This window comes from Zosterops lateralis (genome assembly GCF_965231275.1).
Source record: "Zosterops lateralis genome assembly, chromosome: 2".
Lineage (NCBI taxonomy): Eukaryota > Metazoa > Chordata > Aves > Passeriformes > Zosteropidae > Zosterops > Zosterops lateralis.
The window spans coordinates 69,828,804-69,854,871 of record NC_139763.1 but is presented as its reverse complement, the minus strand read 5'-3'; the positions used below and the strand labels follow the sequence as shown (position 1 = coordinate 69,854,871).

Below are 26,068 nucleotides of genomic sequence, written 5' to 3'. Positions count from 1 at the left end.
AAAACTTATCCCTTCTTACAAATATTACAATTGATCAGCAAAATACTGTGCTGTTTTCACTCCATGTCCTATGGGGTTTTAATTAGCCAGCCATGCAAAAGGTCTCAACTACTCAAGCAGCTGTAGAGTTTGCAAGTGGCAGGAAAAGCCACCACCAACATACAGACTTTATTACATACTAAAATGCTCATCTTTCCTGACAGAGATGTAACATCTCACCAGAATCCAAATAAAATGGGTTATGTAATTCTAAAGTCAGTGAGTTGTCTGCAATTCCCAGTAACACATACAGAGATTTTACTTTGTGGTGAAATTTTCACCTTGGCCAAGGACGCTTGTAACTACCTTCAGGAGGGAGCAGCACATGGCTCCACTCAAGTAAAAAATACATATAGCCAGATCCAAATATATATTTTATTTGGTGATATGAAATGAATTAGTTAGCATTGATACAAGGAGGTGTATCAGCAGAAGGCTGTATTTCTGCTATGTATTATGTATGAAGGACACTGCTGATGGGTTTGTGTCACAAAAATTAATCTAGGTTTCAAAAACTCAGTGTCGTCAAAACCAGTAAATCATGTAAAGGAGGATATTTCAATTCCACTTGGCAGAGGCAAAACATCTCCACTTGCCTTAAACCCACTTTGATGTAAGGGACACTAAGCTGAATGACCTCCTTTGCCAGTGACGTGGAACATACCTGTCCCAGCTCAGTGGATGCTTCTTGGCTGCAATTCCAGCTGTGCTAGTGAGAAAGGGAAAGCCTTGAAGCCGGCTAAGCCAAATCTCCTGATCCCTCACCCTGTTCTTCACACTGTGGTCATGGTTTTGTCTGCTCCAACCCTCTCAGGAAAAGCTGCTATGATCAGCCTGGGTGGTGTCAGGATGAGACAGCCTACAGTATTTGGCCAGCTTTTGTTTAACAGTGTAGATACTGTCTGATGGACTAGGCCTCAAATAAAGGCCATGTGTGCAAGGGCATCCTGCTGGAAGTAGAGTTACCAGTGTTGCCCTGGAAGCTCAACTCCCACCTGAGTTAGGAAAGCACAGCCTGAAGAGGTGATGCTTCTCTTTGCCCTGCCAGAAACACCACCTCTGTCTTTTGCTTGCCTAGATCAGCTGCAAGTGCAGGATACAGCCTTTGACTGCAGAAGTCAGGGCAGCTGGAGGTGAAGGAAGAGCCTGCCAATGCATCTGCACAGAACTGCTTTTGCAGTTTGGTGGTGGTCAACCTTGCAGGGTTCCCACCCTTCAGGTGCCCAACATCTTTCTGCACAGCCAGGTCCAGGGGCCCCAAACCATCTGGCAGCAGGTGACACAGGAGAAAGGTGCTTGGCTCTGGGGCTGGAGGGCACGAGGAGAAGGATGGATATGCAGCATTCTTTTACAAGTGTGTTAATGTACAAAAGCCATGGCTGATCACAGTTGTCATTCATCATAAATTATGGCACAAAACTCCCACCCTATTAGTGAGAGGGCTGCCTCAGAGGTAATCATTGCCAGTGCAGAGACTCAAAGCTATCTAAAGCTGTGCTGACAGGCACTGCTGATTTGGCTCCTTATTTTGGTGGAAATTATTAACCTGAATGATTAACATGAATTCAAAATTCAAGTTTTATTTTTGAATGTAAAGGCTTCTGAAAAATAAGTATTTTACAGGGAATTATTGCTCAAACATCTTTGTCTGAGACAAAAAAAAAAAAAAAAAAAAAAAAAAAAAAAAAAAAAAAAGTGAGAGAAAAGACTGAGCTAATAAGTTAGGCTTAAGCATTGTGTGGACATCAATTCTTAAGCATCTTCTTTTCTGTCTGGAAAAGAAACCTGTCATGAGCTGGTGCCTGATTGCTTGCATATTTGGCCTGTTAGGAAATACCAGGCACTGTCTCTCTGCAAAGACAAATAAAACCAATTAGCCAGCTAGTAAGCTTATGTATTATCAGAACATCTTAATAACATTGGTTAGCCTTCAGGGCTAATGATCACACCCTACCTCTTGGTCCATAGCTTTGTTTCAGCTTGAGCTATGGAGCTCAATTGTTCAATCATGTCTCTTGAAAATTACACTGTGAAGCCTCATATTGAAATATACCATGCTGGACTTCAAAACAGCAACCCTTAAGGTAGTGAAATAAAAATCTGGTTTGACAGGTTGATAATCATTCTATGAAATTTACTTACCACTTCACAAGTAACAGTCAGGAATAAAGAATGGGCATTAACTGAAAGATGGGCAAATGTCCCAACATAGTGAAAAATGTGTCTTGCAGGTTTTGGTTTTAAACATCACCTGATTATTTCCAGCAGTTTAGGTATTTTTCTTATCCGATCATTCCCCATGGCAATGACTTTAAATTTCACTTTGTGCTTGTACTTTTGCTTGAAAACTGGGGCACAAAAGTGCAGCCTAGTAAAACCCAGAGGAATAATACATCCCAGTGTTTTGCAGGTGAAAAAAAAGTAGTTCCATCCTCGTTCATCATCAGGTTTTTCTGCTCACTTCTCTGTCTCTGCTGTTTCCTTGTTGTGTGAATTTGGAAAGTGGCTCAAATCCTGTTTTAAATCTTCTTCAGTTCTGTGACTGGGAAGTGATTTAGAATTGCTAAGTGGGACCACTGATACAACAAATAGGCATAACTTCATCGTCATTAACTTGGCATCAAGTAGTGTCCCAGGATCTTTATGGTGGAAAGACCTTCCTGTAACCCTGGGTAACTGTTTGTCCTTAAGTGAACATGCACGATGCCAGTGTGTTCCCAGTGTTGTGAGTGTGATTACAGCTGTGGCAGGAGCTATTAGCTCCAAGCCTCCTGCCAGCACAGGGAATGCTGACCTGCTGTGAAGAGCTGGAAACTCAGTCCACGTCTATGAGTGTTGTAGGCTGCTCATTGCAGTCCACAGGACAGGGAGCTGCAGAGGCAGCTGCACTCATGCTGTAACACTCCTCTGCAGTTTGTTTGTCAGCAATACACAGACCCGTAGGCACTGTCAAACAAGCTGCTTTTCTACAGAGGATGCAATTTCTCCAACAAAAGGAGATTTTATTGCCCTTGATTGCAGACAGGGAAATCTGTGGGGCTCCAGAACACAGCCCTTCCTATCACTGTCTACTCTCAGATCAAGACGTGCCATAGAACATGGCCTAATTAACTTCTCATCAAATACAGAATTCTTCCCGTTCATGTTCATGCTAGTTTTACAGTTATATATAATATCATATGATACTTCTATCCTTTTTTATAAAAATTTGTAAAGAATTTCAGAAAAGGAACACCTACAAGAGGCACAAACTTCTAGTGACGCATACAAGAGAGTCTTCCTTTTCTGAGGGTAAAGGGGCCTCTGAAATGAGCTGCAACCAGATAATAAAAAGAGTGGTGACAGATACTGAGAGAGAATGGTTCAAAGACATCTAGGAGCCAGTGGGATTTTGGTGGTTATGGTTTTCTTTAAACATGGAGCCTACAGTATATTCTCAGCCCTAATTTCCCCATGTCTACTGGCAAACAAGGATAGGGGAAGAGTGGCTGCAGCTGGGACTCTCCAAAGTAACTGCAAGTCTTCAAAGGAATATTCTTCTTTTCTGTATTTTTTTATTTTCAGAAGCAGAAGTGTAGGATTCCTTGGGGCTCATAGTGAGGAGATGATAAAAGTGAGGCTGAAGGCCTTTAGCCCCAACAGAACACTGTACTGCAAAGTCAGCAGTGCTACTCCTCATAGAGCACAGAATCTGAAAAAATGCAGGGACTCGCCAGGTGCTTCAAAGGCAAGCAGAGCCTCCCCTGGTTTAGACAGAATGCCAAAGTAGAGGAGTAGAAGGGAAGAGGTACAATACAACACAGGATGTGGTCACCTGGAAACTGTTCACCCACTGCACATCTGGTGTTTATGTACAGGCTTTTACTGAAAAATAAGTGGTGGTATCATAGAAAGGCAGATGCTACTGATTCACCTGCTGCAGATAATAGTGGGAGGCACTATTTCATGAGGGACTAACAGATGGACCAGCTGATGAATAATCTTTCTGATTTTCCTATAAGTTGATTACTTGAAGCAAATGAAAACTTTTAGTTTCCTCCTAGATCATGAGAAATATGCATTCTCCTAGGTCTTTAATTTAATTTCTTCTTTGAATGCTATCTGAACCCTGGAATCCTGCACTATGTGTAGCAAGGTGAAACTCCCCCACCTCTGCTGCTGGGGAACTAGATGCTGCCCTTGTGATATCCATGCAAGCAGCAAACATTTGGGTGTTTGGGGCATGTTATACATGCATGTGCTGTTGTATCCCACTGTCTCTTTCCAATCTCCATCTATGAGTGAAGAGCAGAGAGATAATGTCTTTTAAGTTAAACATTGACCTTATCTCAGCAAATCCTGTATGTATTGATACTGCTGCTGTGGTGAGTCAAGCTTGGCAGGCTGCCAGGCACCCACCCTGCTGCTGTCTCACTATCTCACCTCCTGTACAGGACAGGAAAGAAAATCAGGTGAATAAGACCACAGGTAGAGATAAAGACATGGAGATCCTTGCCAACTGCTGTCACAGGCAAAAAAAAAAGAAAATTACTTGGAAAAAAATTATTTAATATATTAACAAAATAGAGTTGAAAGCTGTGAAACAAAGACAAAACAAAACACTAAAATAGCTTTCCCCCACCACTTTTTTCCAGTCTCAGCTTCATTTCTCCTTTCCCAATTCCTCTACCTCCTCCATCCCATATCCCCATTGAGCAGTGCAGTGGGAGGAGAATGGGAGTTGCAGTCAGTCCATTCCAGTCCCTCTCTGCCATTTCTTCCATCTCACACTTCTTCCTGTCCTTGGGTCTTTACCCAGGGCTGCTGTCCCTCAGGATAAACCTGCTCCAGCGTGGTTTTCATGTCCAGGCCCACAGCTCCTTCCAGGACCCTGCTCCTCTGAGGGCTCTCCATGGATGCAGCTTCTTTTGGGTCATGTCCACCTGTGCCAGTGTGGGGTTCTCCATGGACTGCAGTGTGAGTGTCTGCTCCACCACAGTCCTCTCCACAAGCTGCAGGGAAATACCTGCTTCCCCCTTCTTCTCCAGGCTCTGTAGGGAATACCTGCTCCCTCTCAGCCTCACACTTCTTCCCTCACTGGAGAGCGGTGAATGAATGTTGAAACTGAGAATAAAGAACATTTAAAGAACCATTAAAGAACACTTGAACTCTTATTTCTCTGCAAATAATAAGAGTCATTTACTCTTCAAGGTTAGTGCTTCTGCAATGACAACTTATAAGAAAATAGCTGAATAAAGAAAAAAAATTTCTGCAAGTGGTGTTACCTGAAGTGACTGGGTAAGCATATATATGAGAGGACTTCAGGAGTAGCTTCAGGAGTGTGGTGCAGACAGCCTGAGGTGGACACCACCACGCTGCAGCATTCCCCTGACACCTGGCAGAAGAGATGCCCTCATGCACAGCTGCAGAGGAGAAGGAGCTAGGTTGGGTCAGATTTTCTGCTGTTGTGACTTTATGGAAGTCAGCAGTGTTTTGTTACAGTTAATTTAGCACATAAATGTTTGTTACACAGGTGAAAAATCAATACAGTTTGGATATTCAACACCAACCTGATGTGCTGAGGGTTTGTTCTGTGCAGAGCTCTGTAAAGGTGACAAATGCTTCAGGTCTTTCTTTTCCTGTACAGAGTACACTGCAGTTTTGAGTTCTTAATGTGGATTGGGAAAGGTCAAATATGTTTGTAGAAGTCCATTTGTACTGCAGATACACACTTTAAATTAAGACTTATATGCAGGCAGCCTCAAAGACATAGCAAAATTTAAAGCTGTTTTCTCAGAGTCAAAAGCTATATTCTCCATTTATCAGAAAGAGGATTTTCTTTTCCAACCTGCTTTTATTTTTCCTAGTAGATTTTCAGTAATAAAGGCAAAAATGAAATCTCTTCTTTACTTGCACACTTCCAAGAAGCCTACGTCTTAAAAATACTGGAGACTTGGACATGCCAATTATTAAGATAATGCTGTCATTTTCCTGCAGGCAGTACCTAACCAATCTTATAGTATGTCTTCGTAAAGCAATTGAAATAAAAATTACAGGCCTTTTCTGACATCCTTTGTATTGCACCATCTCCACTCATTTTTTCAAACAAAATGTTCATTCTCCTGCAAATGTTCAAGTCCAGATCTGCTGTAATCTTTTGCTCCTCTTAGGCCTTGTAGATAGATAGGTAAAAAACAACACTCCAACTTTGCCTTTTTCAAATGTTAAGAAAATATTGTTTTCCTTATGTCTACAAGGAATCTAGGATGTCATTATTCTTTAGATAGTAAAAGCAGGAGGAAACCAAGCCCATTAAAAGTTTTTAAAGAGGTTAATATGAGGTGGAAAACTTGGCAATCCAATATTTGTTATGAGAATATGATTGAAGTGGATATGAGAGTTAAGGCAGAATTTTTTCCTTGTTTTTTATCATATTATTCAAATGTCTGAATGTGATCTGAGGGACTCTTTGTGGGAAATCTCCACCTGAACAGGGGAATTTGAAACTTTGCACCACTGAGCCCTGCTATTCCCCTTTATTTCAAACACCAGCAGCTTCCAGGTGACAGGGTGAATGTGTGGTGTGGCTCCTCTAGCAGCTACAAAACCATAAACAGCTTTTCCACCCCGATGTTTAGGAATTCCTTGATTTCTCTATGAGCATTGCAGACACATACCTTTATAGAGCTAGAAGAGGAGGTCTTAATTTCCTGTTGGAATCAGACTGTAACAGCTGCCAAGACTCAGTATTTCAGTAAGTTGTTGGGAACTCTTTATTTCCTACCTCAGGGTTTATACTGGAGAAAGTCTGTGTAACTCAGCCCAAGCTGCAGTGAGAACGTGTCACTGTAGACTATAACTGCTGATAGAAGTTCAGTCTGTATGCCACAGCTTACATACATTTTTTATGGACTTATAATTAGTGCAATTCTGGTCTCCTGCAGGTTCCAGCTTTGGAAATGAAGAGCAGACCACCCCTAAGGCATCTGCACCTCCTAAGGATGTTCCCAGGGGGAGCAGCAAGAGCACGACGCAGGCATCGAGCAGCACAGCAACTTCACGCAGGAGCTTACTGCCAGCACCAAAAACTGCCACAGCACCTGCTGGTAAGTGCTCCAAACTTCAAACACCACCTGCATTAAGCAAAAAAATGCTTGCTGTGAGGGTCTTTTACTGCTTGCTTTTAATTAATTTTCATTTGACCTATTGCCGGTGTGCTGATTTGGACTCCATGTACTGCAGACTCTTTCAAAACACAGTCAACAACACAGCTGTAATCTCATTTTGTGAGTTATGTGTAGAATGGAAGGCATTTACTGTCCCTAACTACATATGCCAGAGATTTAGTGTATATATTGTTGGTTCTCAACAAGCAGCTTCTTCAAAACATTGCATTGCTTTAGAGACCAAAGCATTCAACTGAACACATAACTCATTGCTGGGTATGTTTGCAGTGATGAGAATATTGGCCTCTAGGTTTAAGTAATCTTTTTTTTTTTTTTTTTTTTTTTTCATTCAGAGAGGCAGAAGGAGACAAGCAAACAAAGCAAAAAACCCTCTAGTCATGTTTCCAAATTGTTTCCTTGCCTAAACTCTCCTTCTACTCAATTCAGTTATGTCTCAAATGACCAGTTCCATCAAGTTCAGATTAGATCTAACAGTTTAGAGTCCAAAATAAATAATTTTATCCAGGCTGGCAAAAATTATGTACTCAATAGTGTTTCATCTCTATGTAAGTTCCATTGGGTTTGATAGCACATTGCAAATGAACATGGGAAGGGAAAATCAGTGCAAAATATGAGACAAAGACTTTATGAATTGCTAGTTCTTGTCACCTGGTTTCAAGACAGATTAACCTGTTGCAGTGGTTTGACCTTGGCTAGACACCAGGTACCAACCAAACCAACAGAACAGAGGGAGATAAATACAATAAAAGGCTCATGGGTCAAGATAAGGATGAAGGGATAACTCAGCAATTACCATGTCATAAACTTGCCTGTTTTATTCTGGAAGGAAACTAAACATGGAACTAGGGTTACCTGCCTGTGTTATGCAAACAGTCAGACACAGTTCCTGAACAGGGGCAGCTGACAAATTTAAGAAGTTGTTATTACACATAACAGACAGGAGCAAAAGAAGCTATGTATAGGCCAAGGTTCTGGTTTAATTTTTTATGAGCCAACTTAGCAGCATGTATCTGTGGCCAATTCATGGTTTGTTTTGTTTTAGTGGTTTTTTGTTTTTTTTTTTGTTTTGTTTTTTTTTGGTTGGTTGGTTGGTTGGTTGGTTGGTTTTTTGGGGTTTTTTTTCGTGGGTTTTTTTAGTGTTTTTTTTGTTTTTTTGTTTTTTTTTTTTTTTTTTTGGTTTTTTTTTTTTTTTTGTTGTTGTTGTTTTTGTTTTTGTTTTTGTTTGTTTGTTTTTTTTATTAAAGCAGTGTCATGGTTCCTCAAAATGCTAAATATTTGTTAGGAGCAAGGGTTGAAATAAATCAAAGGAATTATGAAGACAATGTGTTTTTAGCAGCTCTAATCTTACCTCTCTTGCAATAGCATATGAACACTGGGTGTAGATCCCAGTGGGATAGAGACACCTACAGAATGTAAACTTTTCTGTTTAGGTATCCTTTGGACAGTGATTTCTATGGGCTTGATGTTGCATATATACTTACCATCCGACCCATATCCTGTGCAAGACATTGCAGTTACTAAACTGAAGTGCTTAGAGCACTCCACAGTTACAGCTGAGGAGCACAGGCATTATGTCTATTACCTACAGCATATTTTGTGAAAGGAAAAGGAAAGTATTTCAGAAAGAAGATGGCAGTAATTAAAATATAAATAATATTTCTGAAAGACTGCAATATCAGACTGCAATAAAAATTACATTTGTATTTCAGAGACATGCATAATGTTATCTATGTATGAATAGTAAATTAATTCATAAATGAAAATACCTACCTATATTAATTAATCAAAAATATCCATCAAACATCAGATGAAAGCTTTCATGTATTAGATGTTACTTGAGAAGACCACATGAACTGTAAATTTTCACTTAAAAAAATAAAGACACAACTGCTCAAGAGAGATTATATTCTTGATATTTTGCTAAAAGTGCTTGTGAAATAAATGGGACTGCAGGGAATAAAAAAATATTTAATTAATGAAAATGGACTCCTTTAGCTTCTGCTGTGCAGCAGATGATGCTGTGCTTCAGATGATCATAAAAGAATTCTGGCATGGGACAACAGCAGTGAAAGATCATTGTCATGCAAAGTGTTTTGCAGGCATGAACTGATGGCCTTTTGACTGGTCTGTGAAAAGAGTGCACTTAATTAGGTTTCACTGTATTGCACAGCCCTTTTTATATTTACATGTCTGTCAATTTAGAGAAAAGGGAAAAAAAGCTCTTTTAGTTTCACTTAAATATATTAGCTACTTTGGGAAGTACAGTGATAACCTAACTAAACTTACCATTTCTGTATTGCTTCATATTTTGTTTAGCGGTAGGTGAAAGCAGATCTCCATCAGGAACTTTGCAACTATAATCTAGCTCCGAAATTCATATAAGCTTCCTCTTTCCACAGATGTTGATTAAAATATGTAGTACTTGAAGCATATATATATATGAATTTTCTTTTTAAATGTCCCTTAAAATGGGGGAATATCTGCAGAAGGCAATGTTCAGAGATTTAGTTCTGTGCACTAGGCTGGTTCTGCCACCCAACTATCTATGAAATCAGAGAGCTGTAGGATTTTATATTTTCTATGCCCTGTTATGGATTTTGAGGGGCGTGTGTTATGGGATTCCTATTTCTGCTTGGTTATTATTTAATGACTCTTGTCATCCATAAGAAATATCCAGATTTGACTGCAATGACAGTGGCAATAAGGAATTTATTTAAGCAGCTTGTTCCTATTTGGCCCTCTAAATTAAAGACAATCAAAAGCACTGTTCAAAAAAATCACCTGGTCAATTCCTGTGCTTCTACAAGTACTAGTAAATCATATATAACAGGACAGGCTATTAAATGCAATCAGTCAAGATGAAAAATAGGAGGCCAGTGTTATCTCAGCTCTCACCAGCAATCTTATAGTGTAAAATGTGCTTTTTTTGATCAGATTCTACAAAATCCAGACAGCGCAGCATCAGCAGGAGGGAGAGGGATGAGCTGAGGTCACCTGAGGGGGGAAGAGCAAGCCCCAGCACTTTTTCAGGGATGAAGGGAGAAGAGTCTGCTGCTGCTTTGTTCCCCCTTGGAAACACTTTCCTTTCAAAGTTGAACATAAGTGTGCAGTGGGTTACATTCATATTGTACCTGTACTGAACACAGGGATAAGCAGCCCTACCTTGCAGGTGAAAGTAGGAGTTCATCTGCAAGTTTTCCTACCTTTCTTCTGGGAACCACTTTAAAACATGCCACAGCACAACTGTGTGAGGAAGAGACAATAAAATGCCATAGGATCCAGGCAAAATGGCAGAAAGAGGAGTAGTTGTTTTAACTCTTCAGCTCATGTTGGATGTTCTGAATTACCCTGAGATTTTCTAGTGAGTCCAAAGAATGGTTTGTTTCATCAGGTTTATTTTTTTTAAACACTGGCTAAAGAGACTTACCTTTTTTAATACAAGAACAAGGCAACCATTTTGAGATAAGACCATGAAATAATCGTTGTCCTATTTTTTTAATCATATTGATTTTAAATTTGAAACAAACACAAAGGGAAAAGCACAAGCATTAGCAGTTTCTACTTCAAGAAATACATAGTCTTTCTTCCACATCTACTTATCTATTCAGTTTTTCCGTGTCTCATAGATCACAGGAAGTAGAGAGCCTCTAGAGAGAATTAGACTGCTCTCATTCTACAGAATCCATCATATTTCCAGCTTTGCTCATTTTGTCTCAAACAATGCATGCAGAGATGTGTCATTACTCACCAAGGACATGACTAGTCGTGGGTATCAGGGGGAAAGGCAGAACAAAGCTCAAAGGGGCTCCCTGTGTCTGTGAGTGACTGAAGATATTTCCTTGGTTTGTTTTTTTTTTTTTATTAAACTTGCAGGCTGCATTAGTTAACTTGTAAAATACTCCTGAGAACAGCTGGAATCCATCTGAATGCAGTCAGTCCCATTGAATTGTTAATGATGTCTACAGCATGTTAGGATTTGTTTTGGAATAAATACTCGATGTACAATTTGTTAATGCGCTTTCAGTCTGAAGTATGAAAGCAAACTGAAGCCTATGCCAGTACGCTGGCTTTTGAAGACTCAAAGAGGTACAGGCAAATACAAGTGCTGATTCTGCAGTGCTTGGAGATGATGTCTTGGATAAGGTGTCTTTTCCTCTAGTTCCTAGGCTAGCATTCAGGACTGCTGAGGGAATAGAGAAATGGCTTTCTTTGTCTGCCATTTTTCCAAGTGATTTCTGGAATATTTTGCCTTGTGTTTCTAATTATTTTGCATTTGCTCCTTCTGTTTCATTTGGAGAAGGCTGTGTATGTTAATTAAGAAATGTAAATACCTTTACAGAAGTGTGTGTTTAGAGGTCTTTCTCAAAAGAAAATGTTGTAAGCACACTAGTAGAAAAGACAAATATTTATGCTCATTGTTCTCTTATGGCCTGAAATATTTATTTCTTTACACAAGTATAGCTTTTAAAAGAGGGGAAATGTTGAGAGATTTCTAACATTAAATGGGATGTAGAATCACATACAAATTAGTACTTTGTGACCTTGATTACTGGCTACCAGAAAAAAACTTCTCATTGCATGACTCCTGTCAGCGATAGGAGTTGGCAGAGCCTCGGAAACTGTTCCAGGAATCCTGGAAGTTTAAGGTAGCTCCTGAGATGCCAGGAGCTTTTTGCTGGGATCATAATCAGTGCTAAGAGCCTTGATTATGCAGCCAGCAGGAATAAGGCTAATGTACAGGCATTTAACAAAAAGCTAATTTGGAATTCCGTATTTCCACTCTGTGGGCAATAACACTAAGAATTTGAAGAAAATTTTGTTCCAGATCAGATAGATTATGTATTTTAAAGGACAAATTTAGAAGAAGAAGATTTTAAAACTGTGCAAGTTCAAGAAATATACACTTATGGTGCTTAATTTCCTTTTGTAATTTCGTTTATTTTTTATTATTTTATGATTGCACACGTAACACCTTTGACATTTCAAAATATATGTCACAGAATATGATTTGAGGTTTTACATGTGTTCAGGCCTGTAATAACTACTGAAAAATGTTTGTCTTGTTTCCTGAGTTGCCCTGGAGCATCAGACTTTTTTGTGCATTTTAGTCTTTGAATTACTTTTAGTATACTGTATGCTAGAAAAGATCAAACTTTATAACCTCCTGCTGCACCATACTCTCTGCTACTGCACATTATGCTAATTACTACACAAGTGCTGTCCCCCAGATATTTTTTTTAACCTGAAATTCTACATCTCTGTGAAATGACAAATCCTGAGCCCAAACACTTGTAATCTAAAGATTTATTTTCCCTGCAGGAAATCAACATGTTTTCTGAATGTTTCTCTTCGAACCAGCTAACAGCTGTTGTTTCAAAAGACAAGAGCAAGCCCCATTTTTAGAAAAGCATTCAGCTTCAAGCTCTTATATGAGGTCTGATGCCAGGGATGGCTCTTCCCCTAAAATTTCCCTGTGGGTGATAAGCTTAGCAAAACGATAACAGTTTGTTCCCGCAGACCATCCTTCCTTTTGCCTGCTGTGTGCTTTCTAAATCCCTCTGCTCTAAGGAGGGCCACAGGGAGGCCACCAGGGCCCTTCCACTTCTGAAGGAGAAGTTGAAGAAGAAGTTGCTAGCTCCCTGTGTCCCTGTCCCTTTCCCAGCAAGGCTGTGCTGGGCACTGGCTCTTCCCTTGCAGCACAGCCCTTCCTCCCTTGCTGCACCTCTGCCCCACCAGACCTTAGGAGCTTCTCCTAGTCTTGTAAAACTGAACAACAACCCTGATCTTCCTTGTTATTAGTCCTACTTATCTTTCCTTGCCCAGATATATGTTTGCACCTTCTTTCTGCTGGCATTCCACTTTCTGGAGCCATTGTCCCCCATGCAGCTGTGCCTGCCAGGCAGCACCCATACACAACTCCCACTGCTCTCCACAGACCCTGCCTTGCCCTCTGCAAAATTCCGGGCTTCATCGCTGTTTTCTTTCAACCAAGCTCTAACTAGGGAATTGATTCTGTTTTGTGCTTAAGGTCAAGGGACTGAATGAATTCCCCAGGTGTTTCTCATTGAAAATGTCTCAAAACCAAAAGCGGTTAATTATTTACAAGCCTAAGGAAAGCATAAAGAAAACACACACATATCTCTACTATTGCCTGTGTTTGGCATCTGACATAGTAAAATTTATGGAGGAGCTCAGTATATGGCCCATTTGTGCATGATATTTTTATTTTGAAAGCCCCAGAAAAGCCAAAGCCATATTACTGTGAAAAAGTGATGCTTGAATCTATAACTATATAAACTATATCTTATAAAACAAGCTCTGTTTTTGTCTCACAGCTACCATCTCAGGTTGGTCCTTAGTAATGAAAAGGCACCATAAACTTATTTTATTTCTTACTCTGTAGTAAAGTACAATGTACTAGGGGGCAGGCACAGGCAATTTTTATCTTCAGTCACTTCACTGTAAAAGTATGAGACTCATAGCCTCAAAGTGTTGTATTTATGAACAGGAGAGAAAATGGAGATGGACAAAAGTAACAGTATGAGCAAGTGTTCAGTCTTTACAAGCCCCTGACAGCTGATGGTGTGATTTGCCCAAGAACAGTGGAAGAGAGTCAAAGAGGGCTTTTGAACTTGTCCCATGCTTCCCTCCCACAAACAATTGCACATGCAGATGCATGTGCTCTTTCCAAAAGCACTCTGCAAGCAAATGCTGAGAGACAGTGCTAAAAATTATGCAGCTCAGCTTCTGGTGTGTGGCAAATGCTGCGTCTGCAGCTCTCTGCATGCAAGTCCTGATGCAGACAGAAGTGGAAGGGTGAAAGATGCATCAGAAATAAACCTATATACTGCAGCTGTGACTAGGTGTGGCTTTGGAGGGAGCAGAAAACTAGTAAACCAGTAAATGTCCCTGAAGATTATGATCCCCATATAAAATTACCATTTTTCTCCGCTGTTGGAAGAGCCAGGTCACATTCACATTAAGCAAAATGGAAGACAGTGTCAGCTTTTGGACTGCCACTGTCATTAGGCACCACCAAGAAAATCTGATTTTGTTTTCCTTATTCAGATACTTCAGATTCTATGGGACCTTTTCCTATAAGATGTCTGTGAACATACTCATAGGAGAGGGGAAAGTTAGTAAGGCAGATTCTGTTTTCCCTCTATAGCAGGTCATTTGCCTGAATTCTCTCTTTTTTCCTGTGTATCCAGGGGCTGTGACACAGTCCTTCAGGTTAAAATGCAACCCTCAACAAACACTAATGGTTAAAAAAAGAAAGCAAATAGGAAAATATATTACTGTCTCAGGGGGTGGCTTTTTATTGCTCTTTCTTCTTACTGCTTTGATGAATGTTTTCTGCTTGAAATCCTGTGTGTGTGACTGTCACACCATGGTCAAACAAGCAGGGCAGGACCTCATGTTACTGCACTCAGCATGGTCCCCACAGATATTTTGATGGGAGCTGTGGGTGGGCAGGAGGAGCTGAGCTTGGGTGGCCACTTTGGCTTTCAGAGGAAGCTGTATCTCCCTGGTGCAAGAGGCAGTCTCTGACTGCAGAACTCTGACAGCAGGCAGACCATCTCGAGGCCCTGACCAGAGAGCTCCAGTGGTGGGACAAATAACAACAGACACTGAATTGCCTTTCTCAGAAATATTCCATAACCTGTTTCATCCCACATTGGCACAGTGTCTTGTAGGTTTGTGCCCTGAAGGTACTTGCCCACCTGTGTCCCTGCCTTACTGCACAGAGACCCACTCTCCTGTGTCCAGGCAGCCACATCCAGCACAGCTCTGACACATCTGCCTGCTTCTGGTTCCAGCCTCTCTCTTGACTACACAAGACCATCTTGGGAAAGCTGGTCCCCAGAAAAGACAGCTTCCTTACCTGTGGAAAGTCACCTGTGGAAAAGCTGACAGGGCAGGGACTTGCAGGTAATTTCAGTCAGCTTTGCACAGTCCTATTCCACTTCTCCTGCAGCCCAGAATGAGGTTGCACAGCAAGGTAAAGAGACAGAACACAACACTCAGAACAGATAGGATGGGTTACCTGTGTAGCTATTGGTGCCTTAAAGGCATTTGTCATGGTGCAGATGACTGGAAAGCCAAGGCAGTGTGTAAGGCCTTCTTCTGTCCTTCTTCAGTGCTATGCATGTCAGCTCAGCCACATGTACACAGTCATGGTTGCAGATATGGCAGGTTGGCATCCAACCCAGAAGTGCTGTGTAGCACCATTCTGTGCAGAGCCCAGGATATGTACTGGTGAAATACATTTTGCCATTTTGATGTGTATCTTTGTGACACAGTTCTGCACAGTTACAAACAGAATTATAAACCAAATGTCTTTCTATCTTTGATTTTTTTTTTTCTGAAACAGGTGTGAAGAAAGAAGTACAAAAAGATCAGGATGCTAGCAGACCAGCTGTCTCATCCCCTAAGAAATCAGCAGTAACAGCCACAAAACTCCATTCACCAGGTATTTATGAACCTGAAAGCACTGTTTCAGGAAAGATTTAAACTTGTTGACTTTGCATCTCTTGTTAACACACTCATATCTGAGACCTACTATTGTGAAGTGAGGATTGATTGTGTCCAAGGTTCATTAAGCTGGCTACAGCAGGCTTTATCATACCAATGCATGAGCTGAATAGAGTTTTGTTCTCTTTATTATAACCATGCAATCATCTCTCTTTCAAAACAAAAGAGTTGTTGCTATTATATGTTTAAGGGTACAGGAACGTGTTTTTATCGTTACAATTTTCTTACATAAAAAGAGAACAGATACATATAGCAAAATAAAAGACATCTCAGACAATTGCCTGGAGTGATGGTGTATTGCTCAGAATCTACTCTTACTTTTATGTGAAGTCACTACATTTCCTGGGCTATTTCTGTGGATAACTGGAAAAGGAATTATCTATAGAAATAACCTCCAAAGTTATATCAGGACATTGTCAACAAACACATGGCTGTGACATTTCTGAAGAATACCTTTTTTTATTTAATAAAATGAAGAGAACTTGTTTCTATTTGTCTACTGAGTGTACATTAACAAATGGATAAGGTGCCTAAAGGCTTTTGTGAGGCTGGCCTTTGGTTGATCTAAATATTTCTGAAATGAGTGTGCATGGTCTCACTGATTTCATTGTGCTTGCTGTTTATCTTCTGTTGCCTCATTTTTCAGACTCAGCTTGAATGCTTAAAATTTCATCTCTACAGCTATGTGATACTTAAGTTATAACTGGGGAGGATAGAACCCCATGTTGCTTCATTTGGTGGCAAGATATAAAGCATGTAGAACAGCTCTCCAGCTCCTATAACTTGCACCAAGAGTTTCTTCCATTATTATTAAACTCAATCCCTCTTCTTCTTCTTCTCAACCAACAAAATCAAGAAAATGGAAGATTAAATTTAATCTTCCCAGGCACCAACAGGACACAAAATTCTTCTCCTTACAAATATACTAGAGTAAAAAGATGAACTTAACACTGTCCTCTGAGTCATATAATTTACAGGCTATTTTGCACCTGGTGAGATCACAGAGAGATCCAAAGAATTTTGTTGCAGAGAGTGCCAGACCAGAAGCTCACCAGTGTTTATAACAGTGGGAGTCCAGTTTAAGCATCAGCACTGATTGTGGCTGTAGCAGCATGTTACAGCACAGCTGATTTGCTTCCACTAGGATTACAAAGCAAAATGGAACACTGGAATATTTGCTCAGTGTATTTGTGTTGTCTTAAGGAGGTCTGCATTTTCACGGGTGACTTAAGAATTTTCAAGGCCTAAAGTTTTGGCGTATCCAATTCACAAGGGCCTCAAAGGTTTCTGCATTCTCATGAGAGGTTGAGTAACTGACCTCCATCCATCAGACTGATTTAGAATTTGTTCAGCTTGCTTGTCTGCAATTAAGCCAGTGTAAATTTGTTTATCACTCTAAGCATCAAGTAGGAAAATAAACCTCATCTTCATTTATTGCTTTTAGAGTAGCCTTTGGCATGCTTTGAAATAACTACAGCAATAACAAAGCAATAATTACATTTTTTTCACCTATTTAACAATTTCAAAAAATAGTTAAAGCATCCTTTAAAGAAGACACACAGTGTAGCTGATGCTAAGGGGCAGTCACAGACTTTCCTCCATCAGAAACACAAACTCTTGCATCATTTACACTTTTTGATGGGAGATAATGTGTCTCACAGGTAATTCCACCACAGCTACATCTGGCCATGATACAGGTTCTAAAATTTCTGGGTGCTGTTTTTAGGTTGTATTTGCCTGTTACTGGCCTTCTCACATTCAGTTCCTTTTAATCAGTGCTGGGTTTTGACTGTCATACACAAATTTTTTGAGCTTTGAATCTGAAGACTTGCAAGGAAGTTTTGAGGTGCAGAGTCTTGCAGGGATCTCAGTTTTATCCTTTGATGCAATACTATCCCTGAGATCTGTGTGTAGGAACAGGTGTTCATAGATGCAAGTGCTCTCCTTCCACTCCATTTTAGAATGGTGCCAACTGCTTTTGGCATCTGTCGCCCTACAGAATGCTTGGTATAATTGTCTCCAAGTAATTTGTTCACTTTCCTTACCAAAATGTTGGAAATTGGACAGTTAAAAGATGAATAAATTGCATTTCCCATCTAAATCCTCATGGACAGTGTTAATTATGACTACATACTTGTTATGTCTCCTTAGTTCAAACACTCACATAGATAAAAAAGACTCAGGGTTTTGAAGCAGATGAAAGGGGTACAGTGATTTCAGCATACATTGGGTCTGCCCCTCTGGTCGCACCATCAGCGAAAAGGACATTGAGGATCAGGGCCAGCATCATTAATATATACCCTGTTTTGTGCAGAGAAACAGAAGAGAGACATCAATGGCAGAATAAGCTTAGTAAGCTGCCTTTCAGACCCAAATGAACCAAGAAATTCAGATTTATCCCCAAGGAGAATAGCACCATTTAATTTACAAGGACAGATTATAATACTGAAAAGGACAACACAGAAATGTGCACTTCAAATCTTCCAGTGAACAAGAAGGCTAGAAAGATATAAGACTAAGCAACCTGATGGGTTTCTGTTTTAATTAAGACTGAAATGATTTCAAGGGCTTTCCTCTACACTTCACCCTAAGCCTTCTGTTGTAACATCACTGTCTTGCTTAAACCACCCAAGATTTTTATACTAAAAAGACAGATATTTATGGCTGTTGGCTTTTTATGGCTGTTGCTTTTATGAATGTCTTATTTTGTGGTATTACCTACCAAACAGTTAAGAGCCCCTTGACATGAATGGAAGAGTCTATTTTCTTATTACTGCACAAAAGGGTTGACAGGCTTTAAAAATTATAAGAGGGCAATATCTATGCTGCTTGAACTCTCTTAAGGACAAAACCTCCTTGTGCTGTATTACTTAGGTCTTCCAACAACATGGCATTAGTCTTGATGCTGCAGAACATGGTATTCTTTGTCACAAAAACAAGTCATGGACACAAAGAGTTTCAAAGGTTTTTTTGCATGGACACAAAGAGGTTTTTGCACTCGTGGCTCTTTGCAGTTGCACCATGAGATGCTTGGAGACATGAGGGAGTGTCTGCTGGAGCTGGCTCCCTGTAAGCTTAGCCTGGAGCCAAGATGTAGCTGGGCAAGATAGAAGATATGTTCCCAATGGCTCCACACAAGCTGGGAACCTGAAAAAGTAGGAATATGCTCCTGGGGTATTGCTCTGGGGAAGCCATACTGTTCCCCTGGCTGATCTAGTAAAACTCCCTTAGGATCTATTTGCACACCCAGACCAGAGCCTTAAAGATCTAAAAGATCTAAAGCACATCTGACAAAATTACCTCTGGAATTTGTAATGCACTACTTTACAAATTGACTCAGATTCATATCATCAGAGGGATCTCTGTGAAAGGATTCTTTGGCTTTTTAGGAGAGGGATAGGTAGTATTCATGGCAGAAGACATAAATTACTGGAGACTGGTTGTAGGCATGGTTTCTTTCCTGTTTTTCAGGGACTGCATACTACAAGACTATAAAACTACAAACTGTCCCCTGTTTTCATATTCTTGCACATACAAGAATTTCTACACACATTCCTACTAATACAGAAATTATTCTGTATTAGCAGATAATGGACCCACATCCACCACCTCTAGTAACACATGAGACAAATGTGTCTGGCTCATATTTTTCCCTCTTTCTTCCTGAATTTGGCTTCTAGGGTTCTTTCCTCCAACAACCTCAGTTCTCAGTGATACACTCTTAGGACAGCTCTCGACTTGTAGAAGACTTTCAGTCTCAGAGCCTGAGGTGAAATGACTGCTAAAAAGCTTTGAGATTTGGCCCCTGTAAAACATATTTCACTCTGCCCCCTTTTATTTTTTTTTTGGGAAAGGACTGAAAATTCTGTATGAGTGCTACATACCTTTTTTTCTTTAGGGATAAGTCCCAAAGGTCTGTACATGTAAACTAAGTGACCTGAATGGTCTTTTCTTCTCTCCTTTGTAGGACATCCCAAGCAAAGGCCAACCACCCCAAAGAATGGGTTCTCCCCCAAGCCAGGAGAGGGGCGAGACACTGAAAAGCAGTTCATTCAGAAACTGAAGGAAAAGTGTGACGAGCAGTCCCGGCAATTAATCAATATCCAAGATGAGCTTAAAAGGGCCAGCTGTGGCTTTGATGTCTTTGTTATAACAACACAGTACTTTTTTAGGCAGGTAAGTGCAATGGGTGCTTCTTACCATTGAAAAAATTCTTTGCCTTTACCCCTGTCACTTGCCCAAATTTATTACATAGTCACTGAAAATTTGTTCTTGGACCAAAGCATGTAATTTCTTTACAATTATTATTATGAGAAGGGAATTTAAATTTCATAGAATTATATGAAAGGAAAACTGCAATGACAGAGGAAATCTGGCACCTCTAAGTCACCAAGCTTGGGGATTGGGTGGCCAAAGAAATTGTGTGTAAAGTGTAGATGTCATCCAGTCTGATAAACTGAATAATTTGATGCCATATATTTGGGAAAAAAGGGTTCAGGAACTTGGAAAAGGAAGAATTTTGAAAGAGGTATTTGTCACAAGCAGAGGTTTTTGGGAGTAAAAGAGATGCAGAAACTTAGAAGCCCCAGTCTCTGGTTGCTAGAGCTGGAATGGAAAGTATAACTGAGATATTAATACTTGTGAGCAACCAAAGCTAGATGAAAGTTAGATGAAGGAAACTATTTGACTTCCCTCAATAATTATTTACTCTTCCTGTTCACCATGAATTGGGCAGGGTGTCCCTGTTACAGAGTTACCAAGTCCTGAAAATGTTAGGATAACATTATCTCAGCAGGTAGAAGATTACACACAGCAGGTATAAGGAAAATGTTGCTGGTAATTAGAGAACCTTATTTATTCACTCAAGTCAAAATTAATAAATTTTAAGACAACCAAAATAACCATGAAAGACTTGAAGGTACTGCTTGTTTCAAAAGCTGTTTAGTGATCTAGGAAATGTAGCTGGGCTCTGAGGTCCAGGCCTGGTTCACACCATGCCCATGTATTTTATAACATCCCAGGTTAAGCTGGTGTCCTGGCTACTTTGCAAAACAGTAGGACCCAAGGGTTGGATAATAGCCTTGATTGCCTGTTTGTCTACTTTTGGAAGAGACAAGAATATTTTGTTTTGTTTTGTTGGGTTTTGTTGTTTTGGTTTTTTTTTTCTTTTTTTTTTTTTTTTTTTTCTTTTTTTTTTTTTTTTTTGTTAAATGAGAGAAAGAAAAGCAAGGAAACAAAACCTAAATTCAGTCAGTCTTAAAAATTCTGAAATACTTTATTTCATTTTGAGAGTTTTTAATATTAGTGGGGAAGATTATGTTTGAATAAATAACCATGGTTCACACTGTTCCCTAAGAAGGAGCTGATCTTTCCAGGGAAGATCCCCTGAAATGAAAAAAAAATAGGGAGTTTTTAAAATGTCCTAAATATTTTAAATACCTTCCCAGGAGATCTTCCCCCTCTGTTTTTCTTTAGACTTAACATTTCTGTACTTCAGGACTTGTTGGATGTTTCTAAACACTTTTGGGTGGGTTTGTTTGGGGGGAGGGGGGTGTTTCTGGTTGGGTTTTTTTTAGTTTGCTGGTGTTCTGTTTTGTTTTGAGCTGGCTCTGAAGCATCCTTGTTTAAATCAGAGGGAAATAAAAAAGGGCAAGGCATTGTCAGCTCAGCTTTGTCTGTGCATTATCCACTGGGGAGAGATTTCTCATCACATGCCTCATTCACAATTTGCTGGAGGAACTCTGGGATCTTTGCATATCTCCTTCATCTCCTCTGGATATGATTTAAGTGAGAACAGCTGCTGCAACTGAGCTTTGAGATGACTGTCCTGCTGTTGGTGTATGTTGGACCTGTCCTGAAAATACCTCCTAAACTGAACAACTCAGTCTTTATTTAATAGCATCCTGTCCAGTCCTGGCCATGCATAGCCACACCTCATGTTCCCAGCTCCTCTGTATTTATCAGGCCAGCTGAGGATTGCAGCAATGCTCCTCTGAGTGCCTGGTGCTGAAAAATAATACACCTGTAGAGTTTAACCTCCTTCAGGCTTGGGCAGGATTAGATGTAGATTTATTTCAGATCCATGGAGATGTGGTACCTCCTTTAGGAGTACAGTTACTTTAGGCTCCAGTTTTAGTGCATGCAGACAGGTGGGCACTTAATGAAGATTATTTAAAGCACCAAAGACTTGAATTTCTGCTAGAGTTACTCACCTGTCTCATCTGAGACTTCCAGGCAGCACTAAGGCTGCTGCACTCTTAAATTCAATGCTTAAATTGAGAGTCTATGTGCAGTGGGACAATCTGGGACTACTCAAGCAGTTGTGTAATTGGGCAGTCATTTGTCTTGCAACATACACACAGGCTTACAAGTTTTTGAGTGTCATTCAAAATACAATCTGTAGACATTTTCTGAGGTGGTATTATTGTCTGAAAGCTTGAGCAAAATTGAATTGGCTGGCTTTTGAGTTAGGGTAGCATGGGAAAAAATAAACCAACTTTTCACATTATAAAAATAATGACAGTTGGGTGTATCTGTTTCTGAGAACCCTGCAGGCAAAATGGTTGAGGTCTGAGTGGAACTGTAGTTTGGCAAAGGAAGAGCATTCATTCAAGAAAAAGGTGCAGCCTTATTCCAGAGAAGTTTGAGGTTGATTTGTCCAGCTAGAAGTTCCACTCTTGTTTAGCAGAGGGCCCAATACTATTTTGCTACTAGGGAGCCTCTTTTGGGCTGATAGTAGTTTGTGTCTGATCTCTCTCTCTCTCTCCTTACATCACAACAAAATAATGTTCAAAACACAGATTTTTCTCAGATTCAGACCTAAAATCTGTTGTAAAATGTGCTCCTAGGCAGTGAGGACAGGACTGAGTCTTAAAAAACAGCCCAAGACCAGTGTTTTGCATGCAAGTAGGAGTCTGCCCATGCCTGTGAATCTCTTGTCTTGCTCACACTGTTGCTGTTCTCTTTCCAAAGTTGGGGAAAGCACCAATGCAAGTCATCCAACAGACATGTTTAGCTGTGTGGAAAGAGAGTGTTGTACGTAATTAAGAGTATTGGACCACACCAGCAGTTTCTTTGACTGCTTTAAGATTACATGACCATTTTCTTATAATTTTATTGGATTTGTTTTCTGACTGTTTCAGACCACTGCTGAATGGTGCCCTGGAATCATCCCTCAGTTGAAAATGCTTTTAATTGACAAGATTCTTTTAATTGGCATCTAGAAGTGCTCAACACATAGCAGTATTTAATACGGACCCATTGAATGACATTAAGCCAATTTTCTACCCTTGGGAAAAGCCTTGGCAATCAAAGCAGGTGATAACTGAGGCAGTAAGAAAAAATATTAAAGCAGTGGTTCTGACATAAGCATGAAAAGTAACGATTGCAGTGCCTGTGCAGAGCATGGCTTTTAATTATTATTTAATTAGCAGATATTTTAGCTTAAGACCCTTGTATATGCACATGACTCTTCTTGACTTTTGGAACTCTTAAAATTAATTCTGAAGAGGAGCAAATTAAGTTTGTCCTTAATACTGTCAGATGTTCCGTCTTGCCAATACAGCCCTTGTTGCTGTGCTGCTATTCCAAAGTGAACAACTGACTGACAGGAGCTGGAGTGATAGCGGGAAGACTTTGTAGAGTAAATATTTCCAGAGTACTGGTCTGGATCACTCCTGACCTGCTGTGGCTTGTTAACCCAGTGACAGCAGTCCTGGCCCAATTTCAGCCCTGTTCAGTCAGGAGGCCAGCAGTGATCTCTGTTGGAAGAGGTAACAGTGCCATCTAAAGGACAGAAACCCAAAGTGACAAATCTGGGAGAGAAAATCTTTCCACACATAAAAAGGGAGGGGAAAAAAATCCACTTTCCTGTCTCTAATATACTCCTAGAAGTGTTTGTGTTGAGGGCTGTTGTGGCCAAACTGCACCAAGGTCCTGGGAACTGGGCTAAATGGCTCTCTGCAATCCAGCCTGCCCCAGCAGGCAGAAAGTGGAGTCCTAGCTCAGCCTCTGAAAATTCAGAGGACAGTGCACATGCGGAGAAAGGATCCTTTCTGGGCTGCACACCTCAAGGGTGGGAGCAGGTAAAGGAAAGGATTAGGCTGGGGTAGTCTGTCCCATACTCTTCTTGGGCCTGGAGGAGTTTCCAGACCTGCAGCATGGCTTCTTGATATAGTTTTCATAATGGGGGAAAAACTCCTCAGGACAGGTCCCACCATGAGTGCAGCTGGGAGTGGAGGAACCACAGAGATGTCCTGAACAAGAGTTGGGACAACACTGCAGTACCTGATGACATCCCAGGACTTTATGTCTACCAGGGCTGGGAAAGGCATGTCACCAGTTACCACAGAGTGTGTGTCTGCACATCTAATCCTGGGTATACAACAACACATGGATTCCAGAAAAGTAAACACACACAGGAATATCCTGCAAAATCTAGGACGGGCAAGGAAAACCTTTTCACTCATTCAAATAACAAAGAGGTGTGTGCTGGTGTGCCTTTTTGAGAGGAGCATTCCTGTCCTGTGAATGGACAATATGCCACCCAGCATCATGTAACATCTTTGGCTGGATGCTAATGACCACTTGTGCTAGAGGCAAAAATTGGGCATGCTATTTAAAAGTCACTTGGCACTTCCCACCATTGCCTCCAAAGCATTAATTTGAGCTAACATTTCAAGGGATTATCTCAGGCTGAGCTGAAAATGGTTTATTTTCACAACTGTCTCAGAGAATAAGGTCAAGAGAAATATATCTATTGTTCCTGCCTGGTGCTAGCAGAGTGGTAAGAAGCCAGCACTCATCAGAAAGATTGACTTCTGGCTTTCAGGGGTAATGGTTTCCCAGCACTTGCAAAATATTTGGCCCAAGAATAGTCCTCAGAAAGGTGCCATTCCTCCCTTCTCACTATTACAGTTAGACTACATGTCCTGTATTGAGCAAGTTCCTTCTTTCCATTGCTCCTGACAAAGACCAGAGCAATCAGAGCAGCTCAATATTTTCATTATGTATCCTGAAAAAATAATACACTTTGGACTCATCAAATGCTGACAGTTTAGGGTTATGACTCAAAAACATTTTATTGCAAGGAAAACAAAACACTTTGTTTACTTGGGAGGAAAAAATGAGAAAGAAGCTCTGTCATCATTTAGAGCTTTCTAAACTGCTTTTTAAGGAAAAATGCACAAGATTTGGTATTTGGGGCTATTAGTTATGGTAAAACAGAGCAGTATGAAACCACAGGTGTACTCCTTTATTTGCAAGCATTACAATGAAGGCTCTACAGTGCAGATGCTATGGGACCTGCAGGCCACTCACACATGGTCAGTCTACCCAAGGAATGGATTGGGGTTTGTGAAATTAAGGAACTCAACTTCTGCAGGCCCCCTGCTTATTTGCTGTGTATGCTAAAATTCAGGCAATGTGTAGGTAAGGTGCTATAGGAAAAGAAACCTTAAAGCAGCTGAGTATCTCTCCCCTCCTCATCCTTTGGGTACCTAGACCTTACACTGCTTTGAGACAGGATGGCCAGCTCTACTTCAGGCCCTGCAAAACAGAAAGAAAAATGTGTAGGGAACCTCTTGACTTCTCCCTGTGTCCTCAGTGGCCTTCTTAGAGACACTGATGTAACAAAATTTCAAATTCTCATTTTGGAAGGTGGAAGAATATGCTTTCCCGGGAAGTACTGGTTTAGTTACGTGGCCTTGTTTTGAAAAAAAAACCCACCCCAAATTAGACTATGTTTGTATCCTTGTCAGGAAAAGAATTTTGTTAGTTACACATAAATATTTAAAATTTTGAGATAAAAAATAAATAGCCCCAGGCATTCTAATGCTCCTCTTGAAGAGGTTTTAAATGGCCATTAAAAATTAAAGATCTCTTTATTTACATGTTGTCCTTGAAGAGAAATATATTTAGGATATGTGCCAAGCATCAGGTAAAAGTGGATTTATTTTCTCCTTTGGTTTGTATTATCGATCCTGTGTAAGCAACTAACTTTGACAGCCTTGATTTTTTGCTGGGTTCAGAGGAAAAAACATACAGGAGTTGGAAGAGGTTCTTGTGATGTTGGCAGCCTCCAAGCTGGGTACACTCCTGGGCTTGAGGGATTTGGCAACACGTTGGAAGTGGTGTGAAAAGCAGTGATCAGTAACAGGGTCCAGTGCTATCATGGCCTCTCACCATGAAGAGGACAGGGGAAACCCAAATCACAGTGTTTTCATACTGTTCTTTAAGTTCAGCAAAGGAGTCAATGGAAATGTGTACCTCTTTTAAATTCCATGTGTTTCAAATTCCTCTCTTACAGCAAAGAGACAATATCCTCAGAT

General features: G+C 40.4%; 1 protein-coding gene across 1 annotated transcript in view; it reads left to right on the top strand.

The window, feature by feature from the left end:
• MTUS2 (microtubule associated scaffold protein 2) overlaps nt 1-26,068 on the top strand; it is a gene marked incomplete at both ends in the record, with an annotated part of 154,413 nt that overhangs the window by 90,777 nt on the left and 37,568 nt on the right. The window contains 3 exons of the mRNA XM_083855745.1: nt 6,963-7,124; nt 15,580-15,678; nt 19,708-19,916. Coding sequence (XP_083711871.1) covers nt 6,963-7,124; nt 15,580-15,678; nt 19,708-19,916 — 470 coding nt within the window. The remainder of the gene's footprint in view (nt 1-6,962; nt 7,125-15,579; nt 15,679-19,707; nt 19,917-26,068) is intronic.